Here is a 16,186-nt window from a genome sequence, read left to right on the forward strand (position 1 = left end):
GACAGGAATTTTTTCCCGCCCGCAGTTCAGTGTCAACCCAATGATCGTGCATGAAGTGCAATTCATTATTTATTTGCAAAATGATCATTGAATAACGTATTTTTATGTTTTATTTTTATTCATCCTTTTTTCTTACCTTGTCTGTCAAGTGGGGACAAGAAAATGGAGCAAATCAGTGGGTTGCAAGTGCATTTTAACGACTTACTGCAACTAAACACCACAAAAAATATGTTACTTCACGTCATTTTTACACATGATCAATGAATTTCACCTTATGCACAGACCGTAACACAGGACAAAAACATGTCCTGTGTCCATTAACAATTTCAAATCACTAAAACAAACCTTTCACCAAAAGTCATTTATAATAAGAAAACCTAGAGCCAACATGTAAAAGTTTGTCACATGTACTGAATAATTTAGGATATTTAAAAGTGTCTGATATGCCACCAAATCTGTTAGAGACAAGACAAACTTGTTCCTATATGAAACTATATAAAGAGTTACTAAAAGGTCCATCTAAATTGTAGGTCCCATGAACATTTAATTCATAAGTAAGGCTTGGGAAATGTGTGAAAATTATTGTTTTTTTAAAAGTAGGTGAACCAAACAGAACCACAGGAGACCTATATGTTTAAGTCAAGGTAAATTTATTAGAGAATAATTAAATGCTTGCTGACATCAGGTCTGCGGTTTGTGTAGCTCATTGAGTGCCATTCTGTCTGATGTGTCTGTCAGGACAAGTAGAGGCTTCCTCTGTATCAGAAGACAGCACAGACACAGGTCAGGTACCGTCACAAGCCAGCGTAAAGACAAACAGTACACGTGTTCATGTTGTACTCATGAGAACACTCACAGCACTTGTAGAGTGTGTTAAGCCTGGCGATGTCGTTGCGGCTCATCTCCTTAGCGTTGCCAAAGGACACGTTGGGGTTGGGGATGGGGAGCATGGTGGGCTGGTTGTTCTTAGAGAAGGCGTATCTACAACAAGACACAGAGCAGCTACAGTGAACCACAGCACACACACACACGCACACACACACACACACACACACACACACACACACACACACACACACACACACACACACACACACACACACACACACACACGCACACACGCATGCATGCACACACACACACACAAGCACACACACGCACACATACGCACACACGCACGCACGCACGCACGCACGCACACACACACACACACACACACACACACACACACACACACACAGCAGCGCTGAAGGGACCCGGTGCTTCTCACTTGTGGTACTGCATGACAGAGTTGTAATCGTAGGGAGAGCCCTGGTTGAGGGTTGCGATCTTCCTGAAGTTGTGCTCCATTCCTGAAACAGACACAACAAATGAAGGTAAACTATCAGTGTTTAATGTGAGTTCAAGATGATTATTGTGGAGAAAAACAGAGTCAAGCTTATGGAGAAAAATTCTACTAGACTGATATGGCTTTTAGTTAATGTTAGATACTTTTGACCACCAGGAGGCGCACAGAAACTTCCAGACTTCTGCTAAAAAAAGATGACCTATGAAATATTCCTAAATTCATTAGGTTTTATACCAAATAATCTAGTTCTGCAAAGAGTGAGCGCGTTTGTTACCAGACTGAACGTTCTGCAGCAGGACTTGGATGTGGTTGTCCCTGTCAGAGCGAGTCTGCTCATGGTTGAATCCCAGAGCGTGCAGCAGCTCATGCTGGACGGTGCCGTGGTAAAGACATCCACTACGGGCCAGAGACACCACCTGCTTTCCACCACGACGGCCAACGAAGGAGTAGCAGCTGGACAGGACAGAACGCAGGTCAAAGCACAGCAGGGCGTGTGGGCGCGCTCTCGGCGTCCGCCAGGTCCTCACCCGTTCTGGGACTCAATGCTCAGCCAGTCACGGTCGCTGCTCTGGGTGGGCCTGAAGCGGATGCAGGAGAAGGAGGAGAAGGACTCGAGGCCACGGACGATGATGGCCTTCTCACGGGAGGCTGGAAGGAAGACGGCACATTATCAACCCACTATTACTGTAGTCGCCCCACAGTAACACTGTAGTGGAGCTCTACAAGTGCTGGACTCATTTCTGCTGTTATTTACAACTCACATGTGACCAGCTCAATCTAGGCTCAAGGCATCACACAAAGATGCTGCTACGACAGGCTGTTTAAAGGGGGCGCCTGGTGGAGGCTGCCAGGCCTCCATGTGACACTCACAGAAGTGGTTGGTGATGTAATAGGGGACGTAGACCTTTCCATCAGACGCCTTGCCCCACTTGCAGCCTTGGCTGGTGCAGGGGTCGGCGTTTCTCTCCGCCTCGCTGCCGAGGGCGATGTCTCCTTCAGTCAGGATGGGCTCATCATCGGAACCAACTGAAACACATCACGCGGCAGGTTAAACCTGGTGATGTTGAGAGAGGGACATTGTGACTGCAGAAGCTGGCACTCACTGCGATGTCTGTTCGCTCTCTCCAGAAGTTCAGAGACAGAAAGATCCTGAGAGTCGTTCTCTGAGTCAAAATATAAGAACATGGTTCATTTATATAAAGCACGCTTAGAATAGGTGTGCATGATAGAATACTGAAATAAAAGACTTACCTGCCTGCAGCTTCAAAGTAGGAAAAAGGGGAATTTGAGTAAAAAAGAATTACATGTAAAACTTATATATATATATATATATATATATATATATATATATATATATATATATATATATATATATATATATATATATATATATATATATAAAACATTTGACTGATGAGTAACTGAAGAATCTTTGTAAAATAACCTGTGAATGTGACAAAGGTGAATGTGAATATAACAATAATGTAAAGTTTAAGTGAATGCTCATCTGCAAAGATGAAGCTTTACACAAGTAGCAACATCTAAAGTATGACTGAATCAAGGCTGACAAGATTCTACCTCGCTGTCCGCCCAACAGTAGGCAGACAGAAGCAGCAGAGCCAGAGCCGAGAACCTGAAAGCAGACATGCGAGACATCCCGGACCTGCAGGACACAGAGAAAGCAGCAGAGACACGCTGTTTGAACATAAAACTGCCAGATGGTAATACACTGAAACTAAGTGCACCCAACTGAACTCACCTTGGAGGTTGATGCAGCGCGGGGTCGACTCTGGGTTTTTATATGTCTTCACCTACGTCTGTTAAGCCAAATATGGATTATCAGCATCCTAAAAAACTGGAATCAGCTAAACTGCTTTATCAGTTCCATATGTTTCAGACACACATGCTTGGGTGGGAAGTGGACATATGTAAAAGTGAAGTTGCCAGCAGTGACATTACTGACTTGCTTGGGCCTGGGATTATTGTTAAAATATACAGTAGTTACTGTAAAGTATGTCATTTTATGCTAAAATTGTTTAGGTCTGCATGTGCATCCAATGAAAATGTTCTCTAAAACTTTTACAAAATTTCAGTTCATTTTTATTGAATACAAACTGTAGTTTTAGTCTTGTTCTTGATGCTGAAGTGGAAAGAAACCAGGCATTGAATTACACAAAAGAAATCCTGTAACATGTTTCACACTAGCTCTTACATCAACAGACATGTCACAAGTAAAAGCCGCACGCCACATTTCTCAGTTCCTCCTTTTGCAATTTGATGAGAAGTCTTTACAACAGAGTTTTGTACCTAAAAACAGAACTGGTAAAAATGTAGAACTGATCAGTTGTGATCAGCAGAGTGTTTACAGATGTACCTTTAAGATAATTTGTGGCATGTCTAATGTCCAAACATTAACTTAGTAACACACACCCAGTGTGTAGAATGTGGGTATTATTGTTTGTTCTGCTTTGCCTACAGTTGTGTCACATTAAGCTGTCACCAACCTTCCAGGAAACACTTTACATCTTCAATCTTTAAACCTTTAATTGCATTGTGAAACCAGTCCAAATTTATTGTTAAACTCTAACTTACACTTGTGTAAGGTACTAGGGTCACAGACCCTCTAACATGGTGCACTGTCAAACAAGCAACAGGGGAAGAACAAACAAAAACCCCCCAAAACAGACCCAGAAAACACAAACAAGACTTTCTAAATAAAAAAGTGGAAGAATTGCAAGTGGGGTTATAAAAGCAAATAGGAAAAGTACTCAGAAAGATATAGAAGAAGTCAGATATAAAAGCACTGCAAGGGAGGATGCAAAATACAGTATCAATACACAGTATCTCTTATATAGATGTAGATATAGTTATAGATATATAAATACTGCTCTTATCACTTAGGAGGATGGTAACTTGCTAACACTTTTTTTCATAATTCTACTATGTATTTTCATTCTGTATATTATTTGTGTTTAGTATCAATGAACCAATGTTTGTTCAGAAAAGACCCATCAAAACAACTGACCACTAGCGTGTGTGAACAAAGCAAAACAGTCACCCACACCTTGCACAAATCATGCTTGGTTTGAAGTAATAACTGCCTCTTCCCTTTTACCTGAATTTGCCAACGTGTCTTTGTTTAGCAGTATGCCAAATTAGGATGAAAGCTGTGGCTGTCCCACCTATAAATACTGGAATGCTGCCTTCTTTTATTCTGGGGCTTCTCCTTGGTCTGCATCTGCTGTCCAGTAACCAGCCATGATTCTGCAGGCCGTCGTGCTCAATGTGCTCTTCTGCTGTGTCCACAGTTTTCCAATTGAGGTAGGGATCAGTTGAAACCTTACATAAACAAGTTGGACGTCTACTAATTTAGATTTTGTCTTCAATTTGACACTTTCTGAATTGCACTGCTGTACACTCCATTACATGCAAGTATTAGAAGGATGGTATGTTTCAGTTTGACAGTGTTTTAAACTTTTCTTATTAACCTTTCTTAATGCAGGTGGTCTTTAAAAAGGATGTAAAGTTCTCTGGTAACTATCAGTTCTTTTTCATATGTTAAGATTCTGTAACTTTCTCATTATGTGATTGACACAAGAACAAACTGTTTCCACTCCACAGACTACGACATCGAGGTTGATGATGTCAGGATCTCCACTCTACTGGAGAAGGTCAAAGTCAATGATGGTACGGCCATCTATTCCTTTTGCAGAAAGGATGATTAAAGCAGCAAATGATCACTAATATGAAAAACTCTTTTTGCTCCACAGACCGTGCCATGGAGGAGGAGGAGGATGTCAGCATCTCCACACTGCTGGAGAAGGCCAATGTCAATGTTGGTATGGCCATCTAGTATTACGTGCCCTTTATACGGTCCTTTTGCATAAAGGGTAATTAAAGCAGCAAATGATCATTAATACAAAAGAAACATAACAACTTTTTAAAATATTTAACAGGAAAGAATCTAAACGAGCCTCTAGTGATGTTTGGAGACATAGCAGTGCCTACAAATCTAAGGAATGCAGATCCGTGCACAGCTCGTGGCTGCCTGTGGCCTAAAGGCCCCGATGGCAATGTCTACGTGCCATACCGCATCTCCAATCAGTTCTGTGAGTCTTTTTGAAATGTACTCACAACACACATAGCGGTAGCAGCAATAGGCTAAAGGGAAGCTAATGTTCTTGTGTTTGACCCGTTCAGCACGGAGAGAGAGGGACTTCATCATCCGAAGCCTGGATTCATTCAGTCAGTCTACCTGCATTCGCTTCACCCCCTTTGATGGACAGAGGGACTTTGTGGACATCCAGTCTCTGTCAGGGTATGTGCCTCACAGTTCAAATGATGCATAGAATACTGCAGCAATGCATTGCTGGACCCAGTTTCATCCTGAGCGTTAGATTTGTGATAAGAAGGGATGAACTGGAGCATTTTCTCAATGGGCTGGTGGAACTGTTTTTTCTTTCAGCTGTTTCTCATTTGTCGGGCGTCGTGGTAGAGCCCAGACAGTGTCTATAAGTCGCCAAGGCTGTGTCTTCCAGTCAACCATCCAGCACGAGATGCTCCACGCCCTGGGCTTCAACCATGAGCAAACTCGCTCTGACAGGGATCAGCATGTTCGCATCCTTCTGGAGAATGTTATTCCTGGTGAGTTCACTTTGTAGGAAACATAAAAGTACATTTTTGAAAAACTTTTATTTTTCTAGATAAAAGTGAATAATTTTACCAGTGTTTGTAGTAGGTAATGATTTACTACATGGTGAAACATCCAGGTCTGGTATTTTCAGCCATTTGACTGTCAAAATAGAATAAAACGGTAACTAACTTCAATAGTGTGATACCCTGCAGGAATGGAGCATAATTTCAGGAAAATCCAAACAAGGAACCTTGGAACGCCCTATGACTACAACTCTGTCATGCACTATGGAAGGTAACAGCTCAGCTCTGTCATGCCAGAATTGCTGTGATTGAATTTACCAGTATATTTTATGCACTCTGAGCAGCTTCAGATTCAATTCTCTTTGCGAAGGTCATTTGTTTTACAGTGATTGAAATATTTTGTAAAATGTAAAATGTTAGTTATTAAATATTACATTTTACAAGTCGAACCATTGTGCCCATTGGAAGAAATACAAATTTCAATGTATAGTTTTTATTAGTACAGGATATCAAACATATAACTCTATACTGTAACTTTATAATTTTTTGTTTTTTCAAACATTTTCCTGAAGTTAGAGTTAACTTAGAGTCAAACAAAGTAAGCGATTGACAGAGTTTGGCAAGGGTCAAACTGCAGGAACACATCATTACAACCAACACAGGAAAGTTTACATCATTTACAGCAGCTGTGTTAGATATCGAAGAAATCAAAGCGAGGGTTTAAGTGGAGTAAATTAATATTTCAGATTTCAATGCTGAATATACAGTACGGTATCTGTTCACAGGAGTTATGCAGGACCAAACCAGGGGTTCCTGTTGAACAATAATGATGTGAACAGTATAAGTGCGGTGCATGTTGGCAGGTGTACAGCTAAACCGCTTGTTTCATTGTGTGTTTCTGCCACAGGTTTGCATTCTCTAGAAACAGGCAGCCAACTATTGTCCCCATCCCTGACCCCAACGTCGCTATAGGCAGGGCTACCCAGATGAGTCCTGTTGACATTCTCCGGGTGAACCGCCTTTACCAGTGCAGTATGTACAACCTCCAACTATATACACCACATTTTCTCCCTATCTTTTGCTTAACAACCTGTGCCATTATTCATGTTTATCTCTGAATTGAAACGTTGCCTTTTTCAAATCCGCTGCAGATTCGACTGCTTCGCGGTCTTTCCGGATGCCTGCGCGAAGATACCAGTTCGTCTAGAAATAAGTGAGTGCATTCGTGAGCATATGAGCTTTAAAAAAAACAAAAACAAAAAGTATTTTATATAAATATTTGATTAGTGATTATGAACAGTATCGTGCAGCATGAAAACACGTTGCATAATCTCAGCGTGGTTAAGAACTGGAAGTGTCCTAACGCAAGTGTGGCAAAATAATGTACACAAATTCATTTGTTTTCTTTATATTGTCTTGCTTTTTCAAACAGAACAAACAAAAACAAAGGAACATGACTGATGCAACATTTATTCAGCAAGTTAAACCAAACAGGAGTTTTTTCGTTTTTGTTGTCTGTCACTTCTGTCTGCGAAGGGAAAAATAAAGTAGAAAATCATTACTCTGTGTTGGCTAAGTGCTTCTGTACTCGCTTGGAAATGAATTAGTACTGAATAAAATTCTACATTCACTGCAAGTCTCTTTTTTATAAACCACATAATTGTTACATTAGTAGTTAAGTTAATTATAAATAAATTAAATGAGCAAGTATAATTGTGGAGATTTGTGGGGAAAAAAATCAGTAATATATTAAATAATTTGTGAAACTATGGTTTTCTATTAATCATGTATTTCAACCTGCACTGAGCGGATGCGTTGTACTGAACTGGAAGTCACTGGAAGTGTCAGCAGGTGACCAGCATCATTCACAGTGTCATTGTTACATCTTTGGCTTCTATGACACATGGCTTCAGCTTTTTTAAATATACATCTCAATGTTTACATTCACATTCAGAATCAGAGCAAATACACAGTGATTTCATTACATTATATTATTTTTAATTCACCTATACCTATAGTTTGAAAACCTAAACAACAAAACTACCAAATTTAACATGGGAGAGATGTTAATTCCAGTGTCTAGTGGAACATAATGTTCAAAGCAGCAGATGCCGTTTTTCCCACCAAGTATAGTATGGAACAGTTTCTCTCTGTGTTCATGTCTGTACATTTTGTGCCTGATAAGCAAACTAGTTTAGCTGAATCGTCAGGTTTTGTAGGGCTCAGAAAATCAATGTTTGTTAACAGACAGAACATATAAAAGGAGCAGGCTTGCTGCTAGTGAACGAAGATTCAGTGGTTTCTTTGCTGTGGGAAGAAGCTGCTTCCTCTCTGCTGGGATGGCTCGCATGTCTGCTTTCAGGTTCTCGGCTCTGGCTCTGCTGCTTCTGTCTGCCTACTGTTGGGCGGACAGCGAGGTAGAACCTTGTAAACCGTTATCAGTCACAAATTAGATGTTGTTACATGTATGAAGCTTAATCATTGAGCGTTTATTTCTCCACATTCAAAGTGTTTTTTTAGTTACTTAACTTACACGTGAATGAAATGTTTAATTCAATAATGAATTCCTTTTTGTTTTCAAATTTTAATGTTGATCATTTCCTTTTTTTCCACTTTGAAACTGCAGACAGGTAAGTTTTCTATTCTAATAATCTGATCTATCACACATATTATACATAAACATATCATACATATTACATTCTGACTTTGCAGAGGATCTTTCTGTCTCTGAACTTCTGGAGAGAGCGAACAGACATCGCAGTGAGTGCCAGCTTCTGCAGTCACAATGTCCCTCTCTCAACATCACCAGGTTTAACCTGCCGCGTGATGTGTTTCAGTTGGTTCCGATGATGAGCCCATCCTGACTGAAGGAGACATCGCCCTCGGCAGCGAGGCGGAGAGAAACGCCGACCCCTGCACCAGCCAAGGCTGCAAGTGGGGCAAGGCGTCTGATGGAAAGGTCTACGTCCCCTATTACATCACCAACCACTTCTGTGAGTGTCACATGGAGGCCTGGCAGCCTCCACCAGGCGCCCCCTTTAAACAGCCTGTCGTAGCAGCATCTTTGTGTGATGCTTTGAGCCTACATTGAGCTGGTTGTAAATAACAGCAGAAATGGGTCCAGCACTTGTAGAGCTCCACTACAGTGTTACTGTGGGGCGACTACAGTAATAGTGGGTTGATAATGTGCCGTCTTCCTTCCAGCCTCCCGTGAGAAGGCCATCATCGTCCGTGGCCTCGAGTCCTTCTCCTCCTTCTCCTGTATCCGCTTCAGGCCCACCCAGAGCAGCGACCGTGACTGGCTGAGCATTGAGTCCCAGAACGGGTGAGGACCTGGCGGACGCCGAGAGCGCGCCCACACGCCCTGCTGTGCTTTGACCTGCGTTCTGTCCTGTCCAGCTGCTACTCCTTCGTTGGCCGTCGTGGTGGAAAGCAGGTGGTGTCTCTGGCCCGTAGTGGATGTCTTTACCACGGCACCGTCCAGCATGAGCTGCTGCACGCTCTGGGATTCAACCATGAGCAGACTCGCTCTGACAGGGACAACCACATCCAAGTCCTGCTGCAGAACGTTCAGTCTGGTAACAAACGCGCTCACTCTTTGCAGAACTAGATTATTTGGTATAAAACCTAATGAATTTAGGAATATTTCATTTCAGAAGTCTAGAAGTTTCTGTGTGCCTCCTGGTGGTCAAAAGTGTCTAACATTAATATCATATCAGTCTAGTAGAATCTTTCTCCATAAGCTTGACTCTGTTTTTCTCCACAATAATCATCTTGAACTCACATTAAACACTGATAGTTTACCTTCATTTGTTGTGTCTGTTTCAGGAATGGAGCACAACTTCAGGAAGATCGCAACCCTCAACCAGGGCTCTCCCTACGATTACAACTCTGTCATGCAGTACCACAAGTGAGAAGCACCGGGTCCCTTCAGCGCTGCTGTGTGTGTGTGTGTGCGTGTGTGTGTGTGTGTGTGCGTGTGTGTGTGTGCTGTGGTTCACTGTAGCTGCTCTGTGTCTTGTTGTAGATACGCCTTCTCTAAGAACAACCAGCCCACCATGCTCCCCATCCCCAACCCCAACGTGTCCTTTGGCAACGCTAAGGAGATGAGCCGCAACGACATCGCCAGGCTTAACACACTCTACAAGTGCTGTGAGTGTTCTCATGAGTACAACATGAACACGTGTACTGTTTGTCTTTACGCTGGCTTGTGACGGTACCTGACCTGTGTCTGTGCTGTCTTCTGATACAGAGGAAGCCTCTACTTGTCCTGACAGACACATCAGACAGAATGGCACTCAAGCAAGCATTTAATGATCCTAATAAATTTATTTGACTCAAATACATCAGTCTCCTAGCAGTTTTTTTCATTGTGATGATAATGGCTAAATCCTAAAATCTGTATGTATGGGACAGCAAAAATAATTATCTGTGTGAGTTGCAAGCTTTTTTTCTCATCCAGTGCAGTGTGTATACAAATGCCAGCTGTCTAAGATGTCCTATGTCATAATGAATATTAGATTATTTTTGTGCTTTGAGTGAATATGTGTGTATATAAACTATACACTGCTGTTTTTAAATTTGGCCTTGTCACAGTTTCATGCTGTGAATGAAAACAGGGTGTTGAATATCCCACACTGATAAGAGCAGAACATTGTGACGATTTGCCTCCAGACAGTATTTTTCCACTATATTACTATTTGTGCAGTAGAAACATGAATTTATTCATATTCCAAAATCTATTCTAGAGACATTTACAAGCTGGACAAATCTATTATGTTCTGACGCCAATTGTATCAGGGTTCCACATCATCCTCCATCCACATGTACCAATACTGTATATACACAAAGTACTTCCTTAAAAACAATCAAATGTATTTTTAAACACCATTAAACTTGGGGTTGTTGTTAATACAAAGTATGTTAAAGAACAGAATGACTATAATACAATGTAAATAAATAAAATAATAAATCAATTTAATATAGATTTATTCTATTTGTGGTAGGCACAGCATGTACAGTAACAAACATAAAAGAAACACTGTCTCTTCAAATTGCAATGTTGTAAATGCAAAGAAATAGTGCAGTACGAAATATGAAATATTTTCATAGTGTCTAAGTAAACTTTGTTATTACCACCCTTTACTAAAAAATAGTTAAAACTATTCCTCATAGTATGCATACAGTGGTGCAGTAGTCTGTATACACACCTCATGATATTAGCGCACCACTACTGTGACAGATGTAGTGTTTCACACAGTTCGGATTTTGATAACAGTTGTGTTGTTGTGTTTGTACAGATTGATATGTCACGTTGTTTATTAATTCATTACCAGTATAAAATACTCTCCAAGGGTGACGCCGGGACACATTCTTCGGAACCTGCGGTAAGAAATACATCTTTTTTTGACCCTTCACATCTTACTTTATCACTTCCTATTTTTATTGGTCTGGTTCACAGAGGTCTGTTGCAGACATGTTGGCTTTCCATTGGTCTCTCGCAGCTCTGCTGCTGGTGTCCTGCACCTTGGCTGAGGTGATCAAGATTATTAAGCTGTGTTTAGTCTATACAGCGCTTACAGCAAATTCATTTACAAGGAAGAAAATAACTTCTGTCTGTATTCATATTTGAGTAGAAATGAAAGATAAAATGTACAAAACTAATCTAAGACAATGTTTGAAGTTCACAAGTGTTTGAAACGCAACAAAGCAAAGCAACGTATGTATAGCAGATCTTCCTGTTGTATAGCAAGTGTTATTGGCCAGTTTGCTAAAGTAAAAAGTAGCAACAAAAATATATATTTTTTTACTGAAATCAGTTCAAATGTATCTATAGCTTCCTAACATTTTGCTCTTCTATTTCATGTGACTGATGATAACTGCAGAAAGGTAAAATTTAAACATCCCCTTTTTCTAGCGCTGTTCCTGATTTACATTTCCTTTTCTATTATTGAATATACGATGAAGTATTTGGGCTCTTTCGCTCACATACTATATCATGTGCTGTACAGACGTTGCTACAGTTGAGGAAAAGTCCAATCCCCTTTCTGTTGGTGCCCTGCTGGAGAAGGCCAACAGAAACCGCAGTGAGTAGAGTTTGCTCTAATTACTGTGTTCAGCCTCAAATTTGAGCCAGAGTGTAGGTTATTGTTGCCATACTACAAGTGAGACCGATCCCAAATCACCAAACTACTAGTGCAGGGCAAACATGCTGCCAGCACCCTACCACCCAAACTTCACTTTGTTACTATATACTTATGTACAACCTATAGTAGGTTTGACATATACAGTATATTTACACATATCTGTGTATATCATAGGTCACGTCTGTCCAGTCCCATCACACTCCACTACTCACTACAAAACTCAACTGCTCAACTGGAAAATATGGGAGAGGAAGTGTGTTACTATACTACAGTATAATTTATGTTTGAACCATTGTGGGAAAGATGTGCTTCAGACGGTTGAGGCTTCACATACTGTATAAACAGCTTAAGATCAGGACTACTATTAAAAACCCCTCCACGCTGTGGGTTTTGCAGTCCCTGAACCTGATGAGCCCACTCTGATTGGAGGAGACATTGCCATCAAATCAGAGAACGACAGAAACGCAGACCCATGCACCTCGTATGGCTGTATGTGGGGAAAATGGAGCGATGGGATGGTGTACATTCCTTACTACATTGCCAACCACTACAGTAAGCATCCACGCTTCCTTTCATTCAACTGTGATTGTGTAATTCACACCTGCTTACGTTAAATCTTTATAAAAGTTTATTATACACTTTCATGATTAATAATGATTAGTCTACAGTATTACGAATTGTGCTGGTAAATACAGTACACACTTACTCCCCAACATACAGCAACCTACAGTAAATACTGAGTATACACGTGTTACAGACACATAGATATGATAGTAGTTTAGAACTATGCAATAAACCAAAGTCGTGTAACAGACAATATATAACTGCACACATGCTGTTAACTACTGCCAGGCTCCAGGGAGCAGGCCATCATCATTCGTGGACTGGAGTCCTTCTCTGCAGTTTCCTGTATCCGTTTCAGACCCTACCAGAATGGTGATAGAGACTGGCTGAGCATCGAATCCAGGAATGGGTAAGTTTACAGCTGTAACATCTCGCTCTGTCCTCAATCCCTCTCCACAGTCAAACGCCTGCGTGTCACTGTGTGTTTGTGCCCCCACAGCTGCTACTCCTACGTGGGGCGTCAGGGTGGTGGACAGGTCGTCTCTCTGGACCGTATGGGTTGTGTGTACCACAACACCGTCCAGCATGAGCTGCTCCATGCCCTCGGTTTCAACCATGAACAGACTCGCTCTGACAGAGACAACTACATCAGAGTATATTGGGAAAACATCATTTCAGGTTAGGCAGCTTCACAATCGGTCACTTTTGACTTTTTGACTGAGTTTATGTTGTGCTGTGCTGGGGTCATCTGGGGTTTGGTGATCAGGGAATTGGGTAACTTGGACTAGAACTGAAGAAGATAATATTTGTGTCATCAGTGGCTACTGGCCACTCAACAATGCAAAGTTAATGATGTGTTATGTCACAGGTTGTCCGTTATAGCTTTCCTCTGGTGACCTGATGTCACTGTTTTTGGTACTATACAATGTGACATAGAGACATCTTTGGCAAACCACTTGTAACAGTGCTACAATAACACCTGTAACACCTTTTCTTCTGTTTTTTTTACATGTGATCTTCCAAAATAACCTTTTTCTTTGCAAAATATCCAGCAGCATAAATTATTGTGTTAATTCTTTTTAAACTTTCTAATGAACCAAGGATAGCTGTGAACTTGTTCCCCTAATGCTAATGCTAATGCTAACAAAACATCTGTGAGTGACTTTGACCTGCCACTGTTTTATTAAAACGTTTATTGAAACCTTTATATGTGCAAAATACCTTATACAGTATAAATACATAGTTTGGGACAAAATTTTGTTTTGTGATTTACATAAAAAAAATTAAACAAATATTTTGTGAACATTAGCAAAACAAAAAAATGACTCACCAAACTGAAACTACAATCTTTTTTTCTTCCACCGCTGCTGCAGGAATGGAGCATAACTTTGACAAGATCAACACCTTGAACCAGGGAACTCCTTATGACTACAACTCTGTGATGCAATATGAGAGGTAGGATATCAACTTTAATATATTTCTCTTTTTGTCATTGCTATATTATTCCAGTGATAAGCAGGTTGAACTGGAAGCTCAGAAGATTCAGAACATAGTGGAATATCTATATTATAAGCACATTACACATCAAAAAACACATAAGCTAATTCATTTGAACACGTTTTGAATTGTTTTTCTTTGAGTAATAAGAATCTGTCCAAACCTGCCTGAGACTGTCCATCATTTTTCAGGTATGCCTTCTCCAAGAACAACCTCCCCACCATGGTGCCCATTCCAGACAGCAATGTGTCCTTAGGCCAGGCCACCCAGATGAGCCAGAATGACCTTGCTAGGCTGAACCGCCTGTACAAATGCTGTAAGGACAAGTTAACAGTCTATCATAATCCTTCCTGCTGTACAGTACATATGTCCTAATGTCAATTTTTTCCATTTCTGCATACTGTATTAAAACATTAAGCAGGAGACAGAGGCAGACGTGATGAGCTACTGTACCAGTTTAAATTAAGGAGGACATTGCTTCAGTGATTAATTTTTGTGTTCTACTGTTTCTCCACTTCCTCCTGACATATTTGGTGTAGAGAATACTGTAGGCGCCTCCATCTCACAATCCTTTTAAACTGCCTTTCAGCTCTTCTACAGGGCTGACATCTGGGCTTTGTGGTGGCTATTCCAAAACATTTGGCTGGTTGCTTTATAGAAGGTCACAATATTTTCTAGATAAAGTTCCTTCCTCATTATTCCTCATTATTTTCTGAAGTGCACCAGTAAAACAACCAGATACCTCTCAGTTGATATGTATTTCTCAGGTATGCAGGTTTGCTCTTTTGTATCCAAATGCTCCTTTCTTCTATGTTGCTTCCTCACTTAGAGGCCTTTTAGCACATGTCAGCACAGGACTCCTTTCACCATGAATAATTCCACTCATACCGGTTTCAGTCTCCTTTTTAAGCAGTGTAATGACTGAACCTTGTCGTGGTATTCATGCTAGCAATACATAGTTTGAACAGATGAACGTTGTACCTTCAGGCATCTAGAAATTGTACCTAAGAGAAACCAAACTTGAAGAACTCCACATTTCCCTTCTTAATGTCGTGGGTGATTTTTCCATCTCGTGACACAAGTTAGGTGTGCCTTCAAATACAGCCACAGATGTGTCCAAAACTGACTCAGGTGTCGTCAATTAGTCTAATAAAAGATTCCAGAGCTAGGATATCTTCATCTAGGTTTTCCCAGGTTCTTTAGTGTATTACGGAATTTAAGTGTATGTTAATGTCTCTTATCATTCCAGCCTTTACTTATATTGGTGAAACCAACCAACAGCAATGATTTAGTCTGATTTAATGTCAGACAGTGAGGAAATATAGTTTTTCTTCTCTTCTCACAGTGTCCAAAAACATCTGGTCAACTACATATACTGTATGATTTACAAAGAACAATGAGAATAGTGGATTTTCTTTTCCCTTTATAGAGTGATATATGAAATGAAATATTAATGGCGCTATCAACCGTCTGTCCTTCACCAAGCTCTGCCCAATGACATCCATTTCTTCTGCAGAACTATGTGTGACCTGGCATCATATTGTGCAGAAGAAGCAGCCAAGGAATTCAGGCAGGAGACGGTCTGAGCTGCCTGTAACAATAAACCTGCATCTGATGGCTGCCTGTCTGACTAAGCTAAGAACACCGGAAGAGATGTCACTTAATTTTGAATAGTTTTCCCCCAATGTGAAAATTCTTAAATTATGCAATAAACAATAAAGTAATTTCAATTGCTTCTGGATAGAAAATGTCTGTCATCTGTTGCGCAGGACACTTGCCTGATTTGGAATGCCATTTGTATCATATTTGATACAGTGGGAGAATTATTTTGAGAGAAAATCTGCCACAAATGGTTATTTTGAATGTTTTTAAAATGTTACGGGCAAAAATTGTTAACTGTGAGCAACAACTTGCGACAAGTGGACAATGTACCAAATGTGGTTAATAACAAATGCAAACAAAAGAAAAATGGCAA

At 40.6% G+C, this 16,186-nt stretch overlaps 4 protein-coding genes across 4 annotated transcripts; 3 read left to right on the forward strand and 1 right to left on the reverse strand.

Moving 5' to 3' along the window:
• Positions 1 to 612: 612 nt before the first annotated feature.
• LOC114852207 (hatching enzyme 1.2-like) lies at positions 613 to 3,019 on the reverse strand. Its single transcript, XM_055507386.1, has 9 exons — positions 2,917 to 3,019; positions 2,604 to 2,609; positions 2,452 to 2,511; positions 2,219 to 2,374; positions 1,876 to 1,996; positions 1,623 to 1,801; positions 1,271 to 1,352; positions 857 to 981; positions 613 to 756 (listed from the first exon to the last, which is right to left on the reverse strand). Coding segments are annotated over exons 1-9 (819 nt in total). The 5' UTR covers positions 3,005 to 3,019; the 3' UTR covers positions 613 to 754.
• A 1,521-nt stretch (positions 3,020 to 4,540) lies between these two features.
• Positions 4,541 to 7,217, forward strand: LOC114852432 (hatching enzyme 1.2-like). The gene is made up of 10 exons (XM_029144807.2): positions 4,541 to 4,669; positions 4,851 to 4,881; positions 4,970 to 5,035; positions 5,119 to 5,187; positions 5,305 to 5,457; positions 5,549 to 5,666; positions 5,814 to 5,992; positions 6,194 to 6,275; positions 6,912 to 7,036; positions 7,156 to 7,217. Exons 1-10 carry the CDS (start codon positions 4,607 to 4,609, stop codon positions 7,209 to 7,211), a joined length of 942 nt encoding a protein of 313 aa, XP_029000640.1. The 5' UTR covers positions 4,541 to 4,606; the 3' UTR covers positions 7,212 to 7,217.
• Positions 7,218 to 7,789: 572 nt separating this feature from the next.
• LOC114852434 (hatching enzyme 1.2-like) lies at positions 7,790 to 10,346 on the forward strand. Its single transcript, XM_055507325.1, has 8 exons — positions 7,790 to 8,445; positions 8,719 to 8,764; positions 8,842 to 8,997; positions 9,209 to 9,329; positions 9,404 to 9,582; positions 9,833 to 9,914; positions 10,032 to 10,156; positions 10,257 to 10,346. Coding segments are annotated over exons 1-8 (813 nt in total). The 5' UTR covers positions 7,790 to 8,343; the 3' UTR covers positions 10,259 to 10,346.
• A 1,656-nt stretch (positions 10,347 to 12,002) lies between these two features.
• LOC114852433 (low choriolytic enzyme-like) lies at positions 12,003 to 15,959 on the forward strand. Its single transcript, XM_029144808.3, has 7 exons — positions 12,003 to 12,090; positions 12,547 to 12,702; positions 13,003 to 13,123; positions 13,214 to 13,392; positions 14,088 to 14,169; positions 14,403 to 14,527; positions 15,728 to 15,959. Coding segments are annotated over exons 1-7 (753 nt in total). The 3' UTR covers positions 15,730 to 15,959.
• Positions 15,960 to 16,186: the final 227 nt, after the last annotated feature.

This window comes from Betta splendens, chromosome 3 (assembly GCF_900634795.4).
Source record: "Betta splendens chromosome 3, fBetSpl5.4, whole genome shotgun sequence".
Classification (NCBI taxonomy): domain Eukaryota; kingdom Metazoa; phylum Chordata; class Actinopteri; order Anabantiformes; family Osphronemidae; genus Betta; species Betta splendens.

Bases quoted from the DNA above. Each gene is read 5' to 3' on its own strand.
- LOC114852207 (XM_055507386.1), bottom strand. From the start codon at position 3,004: ATGTCTCGCATGTCTGCTTTCAGGTTCTCGGCTCTGGCTCTGCTGCTT. The intron at 2,375-2,451 runs GTGAGTGCCAGC...GATGTGTTTCAG, and splicing joins GAGAGCGAACAGACATCGCA to TTGGTTCCGATGATGAGCCC. The intron at 1,997-2,218 runs GTGAGTGTCACA...TCTTCCTTCCAG, and splicing joins TTACATCACCAACCACTTCT to CCTCCCGTGAGAAGGCCATC.
- LOC114852432 (XM_029144807.2), top strand. From the start codon at position 4,607: ATGATTCTGCAGGCCGTCGTGCTCAATGTGCTCTTCTGCTGTGTCCAC. The intron at 5,188-5,304 runs GTATGGCCATCT...AATATTTAACAG, and splicing joins GAAGGCCAATGTCAATGTTG to GAAAGAATCTAAACGAGCCT. The intron at 5,458-5,548 runs GTGAGTCTTTTT...TGACCCGTTCAG, and splicing joins CCGCATCTCCAATCAGTTCT to CACGGAGAGAGAGGGACTTC.
- LOC114852434 (XM_055507325.1), top strand. From the start codon at position 8,344: ATGGCTCGCATGTCTGCTTTCAGGTTCTCGGCTCTGGCTCTGCTGCTT. The intron at 9,583-9,832 runs GTAACAAACGCG...TGTCTGTTTCAG, and splicing joins GCTGCAGAACGTTCAGTCTG to GAATGGAGCACAACTTCAGG. The intron at 9,915-10,031 runs GTGAGAAGCACC...GTCTTGTTGTAG, and splicing joins TCTGTCATGCAGTACCACAA to ATACGCCTTCTCTAAGAACA.
- LOC114852433 (XM_029144808.3), top strand. From the start codon at position 12,003: ATGTGCTGTACAGACGTTGCTACAGTTGAGGAAAAGTCCAATCCCCTT. The intron at 12,091-12,546 runs GTGAGTAGAGTT...TGGGTTTTGCAG, and splicing joins GAAGGCCAACAGAAACCGCA to TCCCTGAACCTGATGAGCCC. The intron at 13,393-14,087 runs GTTAGGCAGCTT...CCGCTGCTGCAG, and splicing joins TTGGGAAAACATCATTTCAG to GAATGGAGCATAACTTTGAC.